Source organism: Mustela nivalis (assembly GCF_964662115.1).
Source record: "Mustela nivalis genome assembly, chromosome: 7".
Lineage (NCBI taxonomy): Eukaryota > Metazoa > Chordata > Mammalia > Carnivora > Mustelidae > Mustela > Mustela nivalis.
The window spans coordinates 147,149,399-147,164,595 of NC_139026.1; the positions used below are offsets into that span (position 1 = coordinate 147,149,399).

At 52.6% G+C, this 15,197-nt stretch overlaps 1 protein-coding gene across 23 annotated transcripts in view; it reads right to left on the bottom strand.

Moving 5' to 3' along the window:
• The window catches only part of ZMYND11 (zinc finger MYND-type containing 11), a 114,324-nt gene that overhangs the window by 12,765 nt on the left and 86,362 nt on the right, over nt 1-15,197 (bottom strand). For 12 of the 23 annotated variants that reach the window (XM_082739813.1, XM_082739808.1, XM_082739803.1 and 9 more), the window contains 4 exons: nt 8,616-8,693; nt 5,963-6,055; nt 3,584-3,671; nt 3,010-3,065 (listed from right to left, as the gene is read on the bottom strand). In XM_082739813.1, the coding sequence (XP_082595939.1) occupies nt 3,010-3,065; nt 3,584-3,671; nt 5,963-6,055; nt 8,616-8,693 (315 nt within the window). The remainder of the gene's footprint in view (nt 1-3,009; nt 3,066-3,583; nt 3,672-5,962; nt 6,056-8,615; nt 8,694-15,197) is intronic. The other 11 variants (XM_082739807.1, XM_082739817.1, XM_082739818.1 and 8 more) reach the window with 1 other exon arrangement.

Genomic DNA, 15,197 nt, shown 5'->3' on the forward strand with positions numbered 1-15,197 from the left:
GCTGCCTTGTGACCCAGGAGTCCTGCTACCGGGTGTCTGTCAAGGAAGCCAACCACTAAGCCGCAGGGACACATGTTCCCCGAGATCACTGCGGCGTCATCTACAACAGTCACGACACAGAGGCCGCCCGGGTGTCCGCGGACGGACGACTAGACGAACGGGGGGCGGGGCCTATCCTTCTCAAACTATTCTACACAACAGAACATGAGCGAAAACTCCCAAACTTACTCCATGAGACCCTGATACGAAAACCAGATAGACTCCACTGAAAAAGAGAATTATAGGCCAATATCACTAATGAACACAGACGCGGAAATTCTTAATAAAAACAAATCAAATCCAACAATACATTAATCACTCAACACAATCAAATGGGATTAATTCCTGGCTTCAAGCATGGTTCAATATTCACAAATCAATCAACATGATTTACCACATTAATAAAAGAAAGGATAAAAACCACATGATCATTTCCATAGATGCAGACAAAGCACAACATCCAATCATGATAAACCCCCCCAGTAAAGTAGGTACCGAGGGAAAATACCTCCATATATAATAAAGGCCGTCTACGAACAACCCACAGCATCCTCAATGGGGAAGAGGTGAGAGCCTTTCCTGTATGGGCAGCCACACAAGAAGGACGTCTGCTCTCACCACTGTTATCTGTGACAGCACTGGAAGTCCTGGCCTCAGCAGTCAGACAACAGGGAGAACTAAAGGTCGTCCAGGGGCGCCTGAGTGACTCAGTCAGTTAAGTGTCTGCCTTCGGCTCAGGTCATGATCCCAGGGTCCTGGGATTGAGCCCCCCATCGGGCTCTCTCTTTCTCCACCCCACCTCCACTCTCTCACGGTCTCTGTCTCTCTCATAATTAAATCTTAAGGAAGGACGGAATGAAGGTCATCCAGATCGGCAAGGAAGAAGTCAAAACTTCCATTATTTTCAGATAACGGCCCACAGCTTAAACTGGAAAGATTCCACCAAAAAACTGTTAGAACTGATAAATTCAGTCAAGTCACAGGTTACAAAATCCATGTATAGAAATCTGTTGTTTATCTATACACCAATAATGAAGCAGCACAAAGAGAAATTAAAGAATCAATCCCATTCAATACTGCACCAAAACCAGGTAAGATCCTGGGAAGAAAGAAGCCTGACCAAACGGGAGAAAGACGTGCACACTCTGCCAACTGTGAAACACTGATGAGAGAAACTGAAGGGGACATGAAGAAATGGAAAGGTGTTCCATGTTCATGGACTGAAAGAAGAGATGTTGTGAAAATGTCTGTAAGACCTAAAGCAGTCTGCACGTTGAATGCAACCCCTACCAAAATACCAACAGCATTTTTCTCAGAGCTAGAACAAATGATCCTGAAATTTGTACGGAATCACCCAAGACCTCAAATAGGCAAAACAATCTTGAAAAAGAAAATAAAGCTGGAAGCATCACAATTCCGGACTTCCAGCTGAATTACGAAGCTGCAGTCATAAAGACAGGGTGGTTCTGGCACAGACACAGACGCATAAATCAGTAGAACAGAACAGAGAGCCCAGAAATCCACCCGTGACTATACGGCCAATTTATCTGTGACAAAGGAGGAAGGAATATGCAGTAGAGAGTGAGTTTCCTCAGCAAATGGTGTGGGGAACCTTGGACAGCCACATGCAGAAGAATGACACTGGGCCATGTTCTTACACCACGCATGGAAATAAACTCAAGATGAGGATCAAAGACCTAAATGTGAAAGAGGAATCCACCAAAATCCTAGAGGAGAACACAGGCAGCAACCTGTGCTGGGACCTCAGCCGCAGCAACTTCTTGCTACACAGGTCTCCAAAGGCAAGAGAAACAAAAGCATAAAAATGAAGTACTGGGACTTTACCAAGATAAAAAGCTTCTGCACAACAAAGGAAAACATTTGACAAAACCAAAAGACAACTGACAGAATGGGAGAAGATATTTGAAAATGTCTTATCAGATAAAGGGTTGGTAACCAAAATCTATAAAGAACTTCTTGGACTCAACACCCAAAAGAAATAATGTAGTCAAGAAAGCAGGGCAGAGGACATGAACAGACACTTCTCCACAGAAGACACACAATGGCCAACAGACACATGAAGAAATGCTCCACATCACTCAGCATCAGGGGAACACGAGTCGAGGCCACAGGGAGACGCCACCCGCACTCCTGCGTATCTGCCCCAACGACACAGACGCAGCGGAAAGAAGGGGCACCCAGTGTCGCAGCAGCAACGGCCGCAGGCGCCAAGCTGTGGAAGGAGCCGAGATGCTCCGCAAGAGACGGTCGGACAGAGAAGACGTGGTCTGCACACACGCGGAGTGTAAGCCGCCCTACAAAGAATGAAATCTTGTCCTTTGCAAGGACATGAATGGAGCTAGAGACGGTAATACTGATTTAAGTGAGTCAGAGAAAGATAAATACCGTTTAGTTTCACTTATCTGTGGAATCTGAAAATCCAAACAACAAAAATAAAAGGAACTCATCAACTCAGAGAACAAACTGGTGGTTCCCGCGGGCGAGGGGGATGCGGGGGGGGGGGTGAAGGGGACTGTCTGTCTTGACGTCAGCCTGTCTCAGCGATGGGGGACACAGTCGGCCCCACGGTGCCGATGCCGTGTGGCGCGAGGGACTCCCCCGTCCAGAGGCGCGGCGAGGGACACGTGGACTCGGGACCCTGGCGCTCACCCGACACTGGCGACGACTGTACTTCGGTGTAAAACTGAAAGCGAGGCAAACATCTACTGAGTGTCTGCCCAGTGCCCCGTGCTTGCCTGCCTGCGGGAGCCGACGCCCCGAGAGCAGCTCCAGAAGACGGAGCCTTTCTCTGTACAAGTTACTCGACAGCTCGACGGAACCCCAAAATTCTCCTCTCCGTTTGCATTACTTTCCACATACGTCAAACATGGAAATAAAATGATTTCACGGAAATGGCAGGTTGGCGGCGTGCGAGCCAGGACCTCCGCAGGGGAGGGGGCGGGGCGGTACCTCGTGGCAGGTGTCCTTGTACAGCATCCGGGCTATGTCGGCCTGCTCGCTGTCTGCTGTAATGAAAGGCAGAGATGATCTATTACCAGTCATCTAGAGACACAAGATGGTCCAAAGTCATACATTTACAGCTTCTTTCAGTGATCAAAGTGGCCACGTACGATTTTAAACAAAAATGTCTGTTTTAAATAAAGTTCAGGCACAAAAACCACACTTTCTGTGCAGCTTTCCTGCTTCAACAGAGTACTGAAGCTCTAAGTTCAAAGCAGCCTGTTTCTCTCCTTCGGAACGACAGGACATTAATCAATCAAAGTGCTGATCAAAAGTCCCTCGACTAAGCTTGGGTCTGAAACGGTAAGGAGTGTGGTTTTCATCATTTAGTGAGCTGGAGCTTTTGGGCACTTTGATAAGCCAGAACCACATTACGAAATATTTTTGAGTTGAAACCCTGACATTACTACTTAGAAATCATTGAAGTATTGATGTTCTGAATCGCATTTGATCGAAGGCATCTCCTGACCCAGAATGTGAACGGTACGGGGGAAACATGCACAGAGAAGAGAAACCATTCAACCTCCGTAGAAGATCACGGTGTTGTGCAGAAGCAGCTGCGCGTCCGCCTTGAACTCTTCGTAGCTTCGGTACTTCCCCTCGTTCACCTTCTGCAGAGGGCGACAGGGTCTCGTGTTATACACATGGGGTCAGAGCACGGGCGCACGGCGCCAACTTTCCAGGACGACGCTACGACCACTCCCATGTCCCACAGCATGGAAGGGACACGTGTGGGCACCCGGACAAGCCGGCCTGCAGCCGGGATCGTGGGGTCCGGCGGCCACCCACCCCGCTCAGCGGCCAGCTGGGCTCTGCCCGACACGCGTGCCCCTCATTCTGCAGGACAGAGACCCGCCGTGACAAAGGAGAGCCCTGGCCAGGGGACTGGCGAGACCTGAACAACACAGCCACCGTCTGTACAACACATGTGCACAAAGACTGAAAAAAGACAACCACCACCAGCCTCTGTGATGCTTTATGTCACAGAGAAGAAGATACATTTATAATTCTGAAGCGGGACCAGGAACCCAATTACAAGTAACTTTAAAATCAAGTCCTAGGTGTTCCTCTGTGCAGCAAGGCAATGCAAGGGTCTCTACTGTATTAGATGCCACATCTAAAGGGCTTCCATCGCAGGGCTTTCTGTCGCTTTGCCTTTAGCTGCCAGAGAAAAGGATTATGGAAGGAATTCGAGGATTTTTTACAGGGGAGGCAAAGTTTTTGGAAGAAAGGTATAGCAAACTTATTTAGAGGTAGCAGGGAGGGCTTTTCTTATCTTGGTGCTACTTTTAGGAAATCAGCTTGAAAGTAATGTAGAATACAAAGGCCTCCAGAGTATCTAAGATCCGGCCGTTCTGTTGAAATCCCCGGAGACCCACTGCGGTTGTCCGTCCTTCGAGAAGGCTTGCAGGAGCCCCTGTGCTGGAGGTGCTGCTGTGCCCACCACCAACAGGTCACAGGGCGGATTCACAAGTACCAGCATCGGAGCCCCCGTCTGAGTGTCTGACTGCCCTGGGCTCCAGGCGCCCAGGCAGTGGTGTGGTCTGCAGCTTCCAGGGGCCGACACACCCCCAGCATTCTCAAAGCCACTCCGGGTTGTCTGATGTTGGCCCCATCGTGGCACTGACTTTGGTCTGAACCGTAAGCTACAGAAGACATACAATCTTGTCTTCCTCTTTCTCTTCCCTACAGAGCTGTCCACTCCTGGGCCGCACCTGCGCCCCTCACAGCGCCGTCTGCTGCACCCCCCAGCTTGCGTGCTCTACCATTAGACAGGATCCAACTAGGCAGAGCGTGGAAGGTGCCCTCAGGGAGAGGAGGAAGCCGAGCCAGGGTGGGGCTGTGCAGGGGGAGGAAGGGCAGCTGGAGCCTTCATTGTCCTCAGGGACGTTAGGGTTTAGGAAAGGAGGCTTTGCTTGAGGACATGGAACCTGGGGGCAGGAGATGAGGTGAAAACTCCCTGTTTTGTTCCAGGCTCTCCTGGCCACTTTCTCATCTACTCTTCTACTGAACTCCTACACCTTCAGTCCCTCCCAGCGGCCACGGGGACTGAGAAACTTGTGGAATGACTCCAGAGGATTCCTGCGGTCCCCCTATGAGCTATTACGGCAACACAAAGTCTTACATTCAAAGTGACATGCCAAGTACAGAACAAGCGCTTCAGCAATCCTAACTGGAAACATGTTACAATGTTCTGGATTTTACTGCAACTTTTAATCACACATTAACAAAGCCATCAAAAAACCTTGGCCAGAAGAGGTAAAATTAAGCACTCTTAAGAATAGTCAAGTTTTAGGGCTCCTGGGTGGCTCAGTCATTGGACATCTGCCTCCAGCTCGGGTCGTGATTCCAGGGTCCTGGGACTGGGCCCCACGTCGGGCTCCCTGCTCAGCCGGGAGCTGCTTCCCCCTCTCCCGCTCCCCCTGCTTGTGTTCCCTCCCTCGCTCTGTCTCTGTCAAATAAATAAATAAAATCTTTAAAACAAAGCAAAACAAAACAGAACAGGAGAGTTAAGTTTTCTGATTATCATCTCCGTGTTGCTCAGGTTCAGTCTGCGGCTTCCCAGGACTCGGGTCCCACCGTTCCCTTGAGAGAGACGCCCGCGCGGCACGGCTCAAGTGAGCAAAGCCCACCCAGACGGGGACCCCGAATTGGAGCATCACCTGAGCCGACCCCCGCGGCTGCTCTGACTGAGCCTCCGGGAGCTCTGGTGGCTTCCCACCGGGCCTCCCACCGAGAACGCTGGGTCCGTGCACAGAGCAGCGCGGGGCCCTTTATGCTTAGGAGGTGGGTGGGCGGGCAGCCCTCAGGGAGGAAGGCAGCGGAATCCGGTGCGGCTGGGAGCTGCGGAGTCACCCGGGAGCTCTGGGGGCATGGGCAGCGGGACCGAGGGCGGCTTTACCTCCTGTATGGTGGGGACGTCCACCGCCGAGTGCACCAGCCTCCGGTACATCGGATGCTTGTTGTCCTTGCCCTTCTTGTTGAGGTCTATGGCCTGAAAGGTCAGCAGATGCAGGTCTCAAACACAGCCCGAGAGACAAGTGAGACGATTCTAAACGACAGAATTTACCAGAAAAACGTACGTGTACTCTATCATTTCAGGCGACATTTTTAGGGTTTTGATAGAACAATTATTTGGAAAATTCCACTTCATTTTAGATGTATCCGTTAAATGTTCATTTTGATAAATGTATTAAAATCGTAAAAATATTAATGTTTCTACAACAAAGGAGATAGGAATATATAACAGGGAAAGACCATCTCTTCCATAAAGCGTGCTGTGAAAATTGGGCACTTTTTTTTTTTTTTAAAGATTTTATTTATCTATTTGACAGGAAGAGAGAGTGCACAATCAGGGGGAGAGGCAGAGGGGAAGCAGGCTTCACAATGCAGCCCCTGGGATCATGACCCGAGCCGGAGGCAGACACTTAATGACTGAGCCACCCAGGAGCCCTGAAATTGGACACTTTCTTACACCATATATAAACAGTAACTCAAAATGGAGTAGAGACCCAAATGTGAGACCTGAAACTACATAAATCCCGGAAGAAAACACAGGCAGTAAACTTTGCACATCAACCTGGCAGTATTCTTCAGAGACAGCCCCTGAGGCAAGGGAAACAAAAGCCCAGGGCGCCTGGGGGGCTCAGTGGGTTAAGCCTCTGCCTTCGGCTCAGGTCATGGTCTCAGGGTCCTGGGATCGAGTCCTGCATCGGGCTCTCTGCTCCGCGGGGAGCCTGCTTCCTCCTCTCTCTCTGCCTGCCTCTCTGCTGACTTGTGATCTCTGTCTGTCAAATAAATACATAAAATCTTTAAAAAACAAAAAACAAACAAACAAAAAAAACCCCAAAAGCCAAAATGAACTACTGGGACTTCATCAAGATAAAAAGCTTCTGCACAGCACAGGAACCAGTCAACAAAACTAAAGGCAACGGACAGAATGTAACAAGGTATTTGCAAACGGCCTATAGATAGAGAGTCAGTACCCAAATTCCATCAAGAACTTTTCAAATTCAACACCCACAGAACAAATAATCCAATCAAGAAATGGGCAGAAGACCACATCACTCAGCATCAGGGAAATACATATCAAAACCACAATGAAGGGGCGCCTGGGTGGCTCAGTGGGTTAAGCTGCTGCCTTCTGCTCAGGTCATGATCTCAGGGTCCTGGGATCGAGCCCCGCATGGGACTCTCTGCTCAGCGGGGAGCCTGCTTCTTCCTCTCTCTCTGCCTGTCTCTCCGCCTACTTGTGATCTCTGTCTGTCAAATAAATAAATAAAAATCTTAAAACAAAACAAAACAAAACAAAACAACACAATGAGATATCACCTCACACCAGTCAGAACGGCTAAAATCAACAAGTCAAGAAACAACAGATGTTGGCAAGGATGCGGAGAAAGGGGAACCCTCCTACACTGTTGGTGGGAATGCAAGCTGGTGCAGCCACTCTGGAAAACAGCATGGAGGTGCCTCATGATGTAAACAATAGAGCTACCCTACAACTCTACAACTACGCTCCTCGGTATTTACCCCAAAGATACAGATGCAGTGAAAAGAAGGGCCTTCTGTACCCCAATGTGCACAGCAGCAATGGCCACGACAGCTAACCTGCAGAAAGAGCCCAGACGTCCTTCACCAGAAGGACAGATAAAGAAGAAGAGGTTTATGTACACAAAGGAATGCCACTCAGCCAACAGGAAGAACGAAATCTTTCTGTTTGCAATGACATGGACAGAAGTACAGGGTGTTACGCTACGCGGAATAAGGGTGTCAGAGAAAGACACACACCACATGATTTCACTTGTACGTGGGATCTAAAAATCCAACCAACCAACCAGACTCTTAACTACAGAGAACAAAGTGGTGGTTCGCAGACAGGGGGAGCGTCGGGGATTGACAGGAATAGGTGCAAATTTCCACTTATAAAATATGTAAGTCATGGGGCACCTGGGGGGGACTCAGTAGTTAAGCATCTGCCTTCAGCTCAGGTCATGATCCCAGGGTCCTGGGATCGAGCCCCATGTCGGGTTCCCTGCTGGGTAGGAAGCCTGCTTCTCCCTCTCCCTCCGCCTCTGCTTGTGTTCCCTCTCTGTGTCGATTAAATAAATTAAATAAATAAATAAAACCTTAAGTAAATAAATCAGCAGGTGAGTCACGAGGACGAACAGCAACACGGGGAACACAGTGTGCAGTGCCGCCCTCGCGTTGTGCGCCTGCTCTTACTGGTGAGCACGGAGTCGTGCATACAAAGGTCGAATCACGGTGTTGTGCACCTGCCAATAATATGATATTGCATGCCAACTACACTTCAATTAAAGATTTTGAGAAATAAAAGATGGAATAACAGAAATGGATCAGCGGGGACGAAGAGTGTCGGACTCCCCCACTTCAGCTCCAGAGCCGCCTGACAAAGCAGAACAGCCGTTACCGACAAAGGACCTCGGGCCGCAGCGTTCTGCACCCGATGCCGCCGTAAAGGCCCTGGGGCGCTCTCCGGTCGGGAAGGGTCAGGACACGAGCTCTGGGAGGTCCCGACCGCCGGGCGGGCTTACCCGTTCCTTCATGCGGGAGACAATGAACCGCAAGTACGTGCTCATCTCCTGTTTGTTTGTGTTTTTCTTCTTGATGCTCTGTTAAAAACAGAAAAGGCCAGACACAAAATGTGATTATTGACAGGTCTGGTTCATGTAAAAGACTTTATATATAAAAGATACAGTATGCAAAGATTGTATTCAAACCTGCACTATTTCCAATGCGTTTGACACAAAGAAATCCTAAACGTGCATAGCATTTAATGTGACAGTAAAACGGAAACAGGTTGTATTTGACGTAAGACCTCACAGAATTACACATTTTTTCTTGATATTTAGAACTTCAACCATTTTCAGATACAACGAATGATGATGTAATAATGACATGATGTAGAATCACTTATTTTATCAAAAAAAAAAAAAGAGAGAGAGAGAGAAAGAGAAGAAAAGTTGGCCGAAACCCTTTCGGGAACATTTTAAATTAGTAATATTAAAGGGTGAATTTCGACATACACGATTCCTCTAAAGTCCATGTCACCTGTGAATTCTGTACAGCACAGCTGCACACCTGCTTATCTGTTTTCAAGAGTTACGGGGTCTGTTCAGTAGTAACCCCAATTTCTATCAGCCTGACCTGAAGAGCTAATTAGGTTCTTCAATTTATGTCTCAGAAAATCTAAATTCATGCAAAGAGAAAAAGACGAGCCTCTCCCTTTCGTGTTATTTCTAGACGGTGCGCAAAGATGAACGTCCCACTTGCTCCGTCGAGGCTGAGGGCTCCCGGCAGCCCCCGCTCTACGGAGGCCGTTCCGCGCGGCTGACTCGGTGCGGACAGCACATCCCAGCTGCCATCACCCGTGGGCCCCCAGAGGATGGGTCCCTGCCCACTGGAGCCACCGCTCCCAAAGGGCTGTCCGCGCCGGACGTCGCCCCAACACAGTGGCGGACTGGAGGCAGGAGCCAGCATTCCCCAGGTAACTGAGTCTTCGCTGGGGCATGTGAACCAGTCACCCACACACAACACTAAACCACCTGAACGGAAAATGGTCAACTGCTTTCCTTCCTGGACGTGTGGCTTCCTGCACTTCCCGTTCTATGTGGTGCCTTCCCAGGGCGCCTGGCTGGCTCGGTCGGAAGAACACACAACACGTGATCGTGGGGTCCTGCATTCGCACCCCACGATGCATGCAGAAATGACAAATAAAATTCATAAAAACCGTAAACAATAACCCTGACCCCTTCTTTCCACTTCTCATGTGGACTCTGGTACAATTACTGCTTCTGCTGTGCGGGGCTGCCGTGTGACCCGTGCACAAGGCGTCTAACCGATGCCTGGCACAGAGCAGTTGTGCAAGTCTGTCCACACCCAGAGACACCGGTGAACTTCCGGGAAACACGGAAACACAGCCCAGAGACCAGCGAGCCCACGTGGTCACACCGGGGTCAGCATCCCTGAGGGATGGTGCTCTAGTCGATTCTCAGGTGGCTGGGACATGTGACCGAGCCGGAGCACCCGGTCAGGTCTGGAGCTGACCACACTTCCTGGACTCCGGGTTTAGAGTCGCGGGGGCAGGGGCAGCTCTGTGGTACCTTGTGGATTCTCATTTTTCACACGACCCCCAGCAACACGTGGGAACCACCAGCGGCTGCCCCCAAAGCCAGCACCCCAGAGAAAGCCATTGGTGTGCAGCTGTGCGCACCCAGGGGCGTGTGCGGGGCTCTCTGGGCAGGGGAAACACGGTCAGCTATTCCTGATGCTGGACAAACGTTCTTGCAACATGGGAGAACCCCCCACGCTGCTCTCTCCAGAAACGAGCACCTGATGGACCGTCAGAACCGGAGAAGAGAAGGGGTAATGGGCCAAGACGCCCGCTGCTCTGCTCACCTGTGGGAAACCCACACTCTCTCACCACGGAGGAGAACGAAAATGAAGCTTCCAGCTACGTGCTCTGTCATGTTAACTCCCCAATATTTTGGATGTGCTACTACAACTGCTGACCGTAGGTATCCATCTGATCATTCAATCATGAATCCGCGTAGATGCAAATAAAACACCAACCTGTTAACAGGTCAGGCATCCTGCAATTCCACCTGTCGGGTTAAGGGTGTTTCAACAGGTGACGTACAATTTACGGAAGTTCACAAGCAACACGTCACGTAGCGAAGCGTGATTTCCAGGCCCCACACATACTGTTCCCAACCTTCCCTCGAGGAGGCAGAGCAGGAAGACTCTCCTCTCTCGAGTACCTCCAGCCCGACCCGGGGAGCCCTCGAGAGAGCAGTGGAGAGACGTGGGCAAGAGCTGCCCTCGCCCAGCGACTGGGGATCCCACATCTGTGCAGGAAGGTGGTTTTCTCTCTGTGCTCAACGTCAGCCCACGCAGTACTTCACTCTTCATGTGAATCTAACCCCTCTTCTTTGTTCGTTTAGAGACGGAGAAAATAAATTGATTCAAACACCTCTGTCAGGGGCGCTGGGGGGCTCCATCGGTGAAGTGTCTGCCTTTGCCTCAGGTCATGATCTTGGGGGCCCGGGATCGAGCCCCGCATTGGGCTCTGCTCAGTGGGGGGCCTGCTTCCTTCCCTCTGCTCCCCTGCACTGCTTGTGTTGTCTCCAATATGCAAAATCTTAAGGAAAAAAAAAAAAAAAGCCCAACACCCCCCCCAATCTTGTGAGGACAGACAAGGGTTCTCCTGCAGATGTCCAGTCGACGGGCTTCTGTGCCTGGACCTCGGCTCCCTGGGCACTCAGGGGGTGGCAAGTGCATGCTTCCTGGACCGGCTTCCAGCCGTGGGCCTTGATGCAGGAGCTCACGCCTACGAGAGACCCTGCATGCACGCGGCCTCTCCCCCCGTTTCTGAAGACCAAGCGTTCGCCGCAAGATGCCTGCACACTTGCTAAGCTGATGGGCTTGTGCTGCGGCCCCTCCCTGTTGTAACTCAGAGCTTTACGGTTTCACCGAAGAAAGGAAGGATGTGCTGCAGCCTCCGTCAGGGCGCGAGATCTCTTAGTGACAGTCACAGCGTTTCAACTGTGTCAGTTCAGCCAAACCAAGACACTGAAGGTGGCTTGAAAAAGCCACTTGAACAGAAATTAAAGGAGCAGCTTCTCAGGGAAATGCTACTCTGTCTGTAACAGAACTAAGCAGATTGCTCTTTAAAACAAGGTCAGAAAAATAAAACTAAAGCTTTTAGACATCTGCAGGCTATTCCAGACCCAATTCTTCCTCAGGCTTTGCAGACCTGTACGCATTCTCTCCTTGCAGGCTGCAGGCGCCCTCAGGAAAGGCCTCTCCGTAGCCCGTGAGTTCCAGTAACTTCACATCAGCACAGAGGGATAACTCGGGTCAGTGTCTACAAATAACCGGGAAAGCCTCGGCATCACGTGGCCAAAGTTGCTGTAACCGTTCTCAGAGGACAATGATCACGTGCCTGCAGGTGTGTTACGAATGTGAGACTCAAGCGAGAAGCTCTCAAATACACGACAGTTGACCGAGAGGCTGCTTTCCTCATGGGGAAAAAAATGGACAATCTTAAACATCTTCTTGAGTCAGGGACTCATCTCCATCACCAGAAGGGCCGGTCGGAGCAAACTGGAAGAGGCTGGGTGCGTGCCACAGAGAAAACACGAGTCCGGCAATTCAGCCACACTCAGGACCTTATGATGGTTTTAGCTCAAAGAAGGGATGAGTAACCCTTGGTCCCCAGGTCATTACTGGGGACACCACGTGCCATGACAGGAACGAGCACTCATGACTGAATGGTCTGGAATTTTTAATGCTCTTTAGAGACCCAGATTTTCAGTTGCAGAAGCGTATCTTAGCAAAAAACGAACTTGTGGAAAGAGTATCTCAGCACAGCTAGTTCCCAAATGAAACCAGTGTGTGATCAGAGGTCCCTGGACCCCAGATCTGTGCTGCTAGAGTTGAGCAAATCCAAGTCCCCCAGCCTGCGATGACACAAGACAAGGACGTCACACTCTCCCGGGGGTCCCCAATATCCACACTATTTTTCCTGCCATAGGGTCAGATGAGCAGTTGACAAACCTCTGTGGAGGGCCAGGCGGTCTATAGCTCAGGCTCAGACAAACGGTAGGAGTCTGTCTGCACCATTCAACTCTGCTACCCACTGAAAAAGCAGTAAGGCTCTGGGATACTGAAGTCTGAATTTCTTAGGATTTTCACACGTCACAAAATACTTCCCCCTCTTTGATTTTTCTTTGACCATTAAAAAATGTAAAACCCATTCTAACCTCATGAACAGGACACAAGCTGGCGGTGTTCTGCCAACCCCTGGACAGACTGTGTTCTGCGGAAACAGGGTTCCCAAGGGTCCAGCTCAGCGGGTGTCTGCCAAGGCCTCGTATAGTATGTGCACACAGTAAGCGCTCAATGAATACTAACCGAGGAACCGCTGCTAGTCGTACGACTGTCGCCTGCGGGACACAGCATCCCACACGGCTGAGCTCAAGCACAGGAAATCCCTCCCTGCGAGATGCGTGACTCGGCGCTGGTTGTTGCGCGGCGGCCGCTCCAAGCCTCTGTGTTCAGTGCGGGTGTCCCGTCGCTTCGCCACCCTCCAACACCTGAACACTGCCTCGCCCTCCGACCGCAGAGGCCCCCATCGGCGTCCGTGAGCTCACCGGGCCCCACGGCTGTGCGCCCCACAGCACCCCGGCCGCTGTGGCGCCAGGGGTCCCACGTGTCCCTGCAGGAGGAACACATCCGCGCCGGTCGCCGCAGCACGGGCAGAACCCGCGGCCTCAACGAGTCCCTGCAGCCAGGGTCCCGGGGCATGTTCTCTGCACCGACACTGCCGCGGTCGGCCTGCGGAGCCCCGCGTCTACGACACCCTGCGGAGCCCCGCGACTACGACACCCTGCGGAGCCCCGCGTCTACGACACCCTGCGGAGCCCCGCGACTACGACACCCTGCGGAGCCCCGCGTCTAGGACACCCTCCGCAGCACTGAGGCACAACGCGGTCTCGTAAGTCCCTACTCAGAGGAAGCGCCCAGGGCTGAGGGCCGCACAGCAGAGCTGGCTTGGGGCGAGGAGCGAGGGGCCCAGAGCCCGCCGCCGCGTCCGTCCGGCCCGCCCCGTCCCGGGAGCCCCTGACTGACAGTCACCTTCTAGGACAGTTTTCTGAAAATGCACCTGCGTTCCCGCTTTGTCACCCCACCCACGCTGACGTCGCCTCTCGGGACAGGGTGGGGTGGCCGGGGCGGGGGGTGTGGTCCGTCGTAAACCCCAGCGCCCCGTGCGCCTGACTTCCTGCAACCGTCCTGCCGTCCTCGCCGTCGGGACTTGCAGGGGCTTCAAGTTTAAAAACCTCCGTCATGCTGTCCTGGCTCTGCCGTCCCGGTCACCGGGGGACACCGGGGTCCGGAGGGTGACTGCTGCGGACCCAGGCAGCGCGCTGGCCAACCCGACTGCGTGCGCGCGCCTCTGGAGCAGGGAGGTGGCCCAGGGGTCCCCACCGCGGTGCCCGCGCATACGGCGGCCCCGAGTGCTACCCCCGCCGCGTCCGCGCGCACGTTCCGGGGGGCGCTCGCTTCCCCGTCCGGGTCACCGAGTCCTGCCCACCGAGTCCGGCCGTGGCGCGGGTGACCAGGGCGGCCCCGCACCGCAGAGAAGTGGGTCCCCCTCGCCCCCCACGTGCCCACAAGGACGGGGCCGCTCAGTCGGCGAGCATCTGCCTTCGGCTCAGGTCGTGGTCGCGGGGTCCTGGGTTCCAGCCCCCGCGGGTCGAGCCCGCCGCCCCGGCCCGCTCAGGCTCGTCCTCTCCCCGACAGACAAACAACGTAGGGAAGGACTCCAGCCGGGGAGCGGGGCGCGCGCCCACCCGGAGGACCGCCACCAGCAGCGCACGCCTGGGCGGGCACCCGGGCACTGGGGGTGCCCTGGGGGACAGGCGGGAAGGACACACTCAGGGCCGTGTCTCGGAACAGCGGCCCTCCCTCCTACAGCCCGAACAGACCTCAGAGAGGCGGCGGCCTCCCGGCGGACGGGCCTCCTCGTGGACGGGCCTCCCCGCTCTCTTCTGAAAGGACAGCAGCGTCTGTGTTTCCGCCCGGGGACACGCATCTCTCTCGGCTTCACGGGTCTGTCACAGGGGTGCCGCCTGCCCCTCCCCCAGTCGCGCGGGGCCCGCAGCGGGAACCGTGCCCTCTGCAGCGCTGTGTCCGCCCTGGTCACCCCAGCCGAGCGCGGCGGGGTCCGCACTAAGGGGTCTTATCCTGCTGAGGAAACCAGACCGACCCTCATCTCCTGATCCCTCAGGACAAAAGGAAAAGCGCCGATTCAATTCAAGTGACCATATTCACAAAAGATGCGTCAGTTAGAACGGATATTTCACCACCCAAAACTCTTCACACCCATATGCAAGCTTTCTGGCCTTACTGTTAAATTCATCATGAGAAGATCATGTAGAAAATGCGTGGTTCTCTTTCTTGTTTGGGTCCAGGTCAGAGGCTACACCCGACTGTAAGACCCTCTGGCTTTAGCAATGCTCCCATCACCTGTTCCTGGAGTCAAGCCTCCTAAAAGATTGGTTCAGACAAAAATTACTTTTTAAAAATAATTTTTTTTTTGTTGATATAAAAAT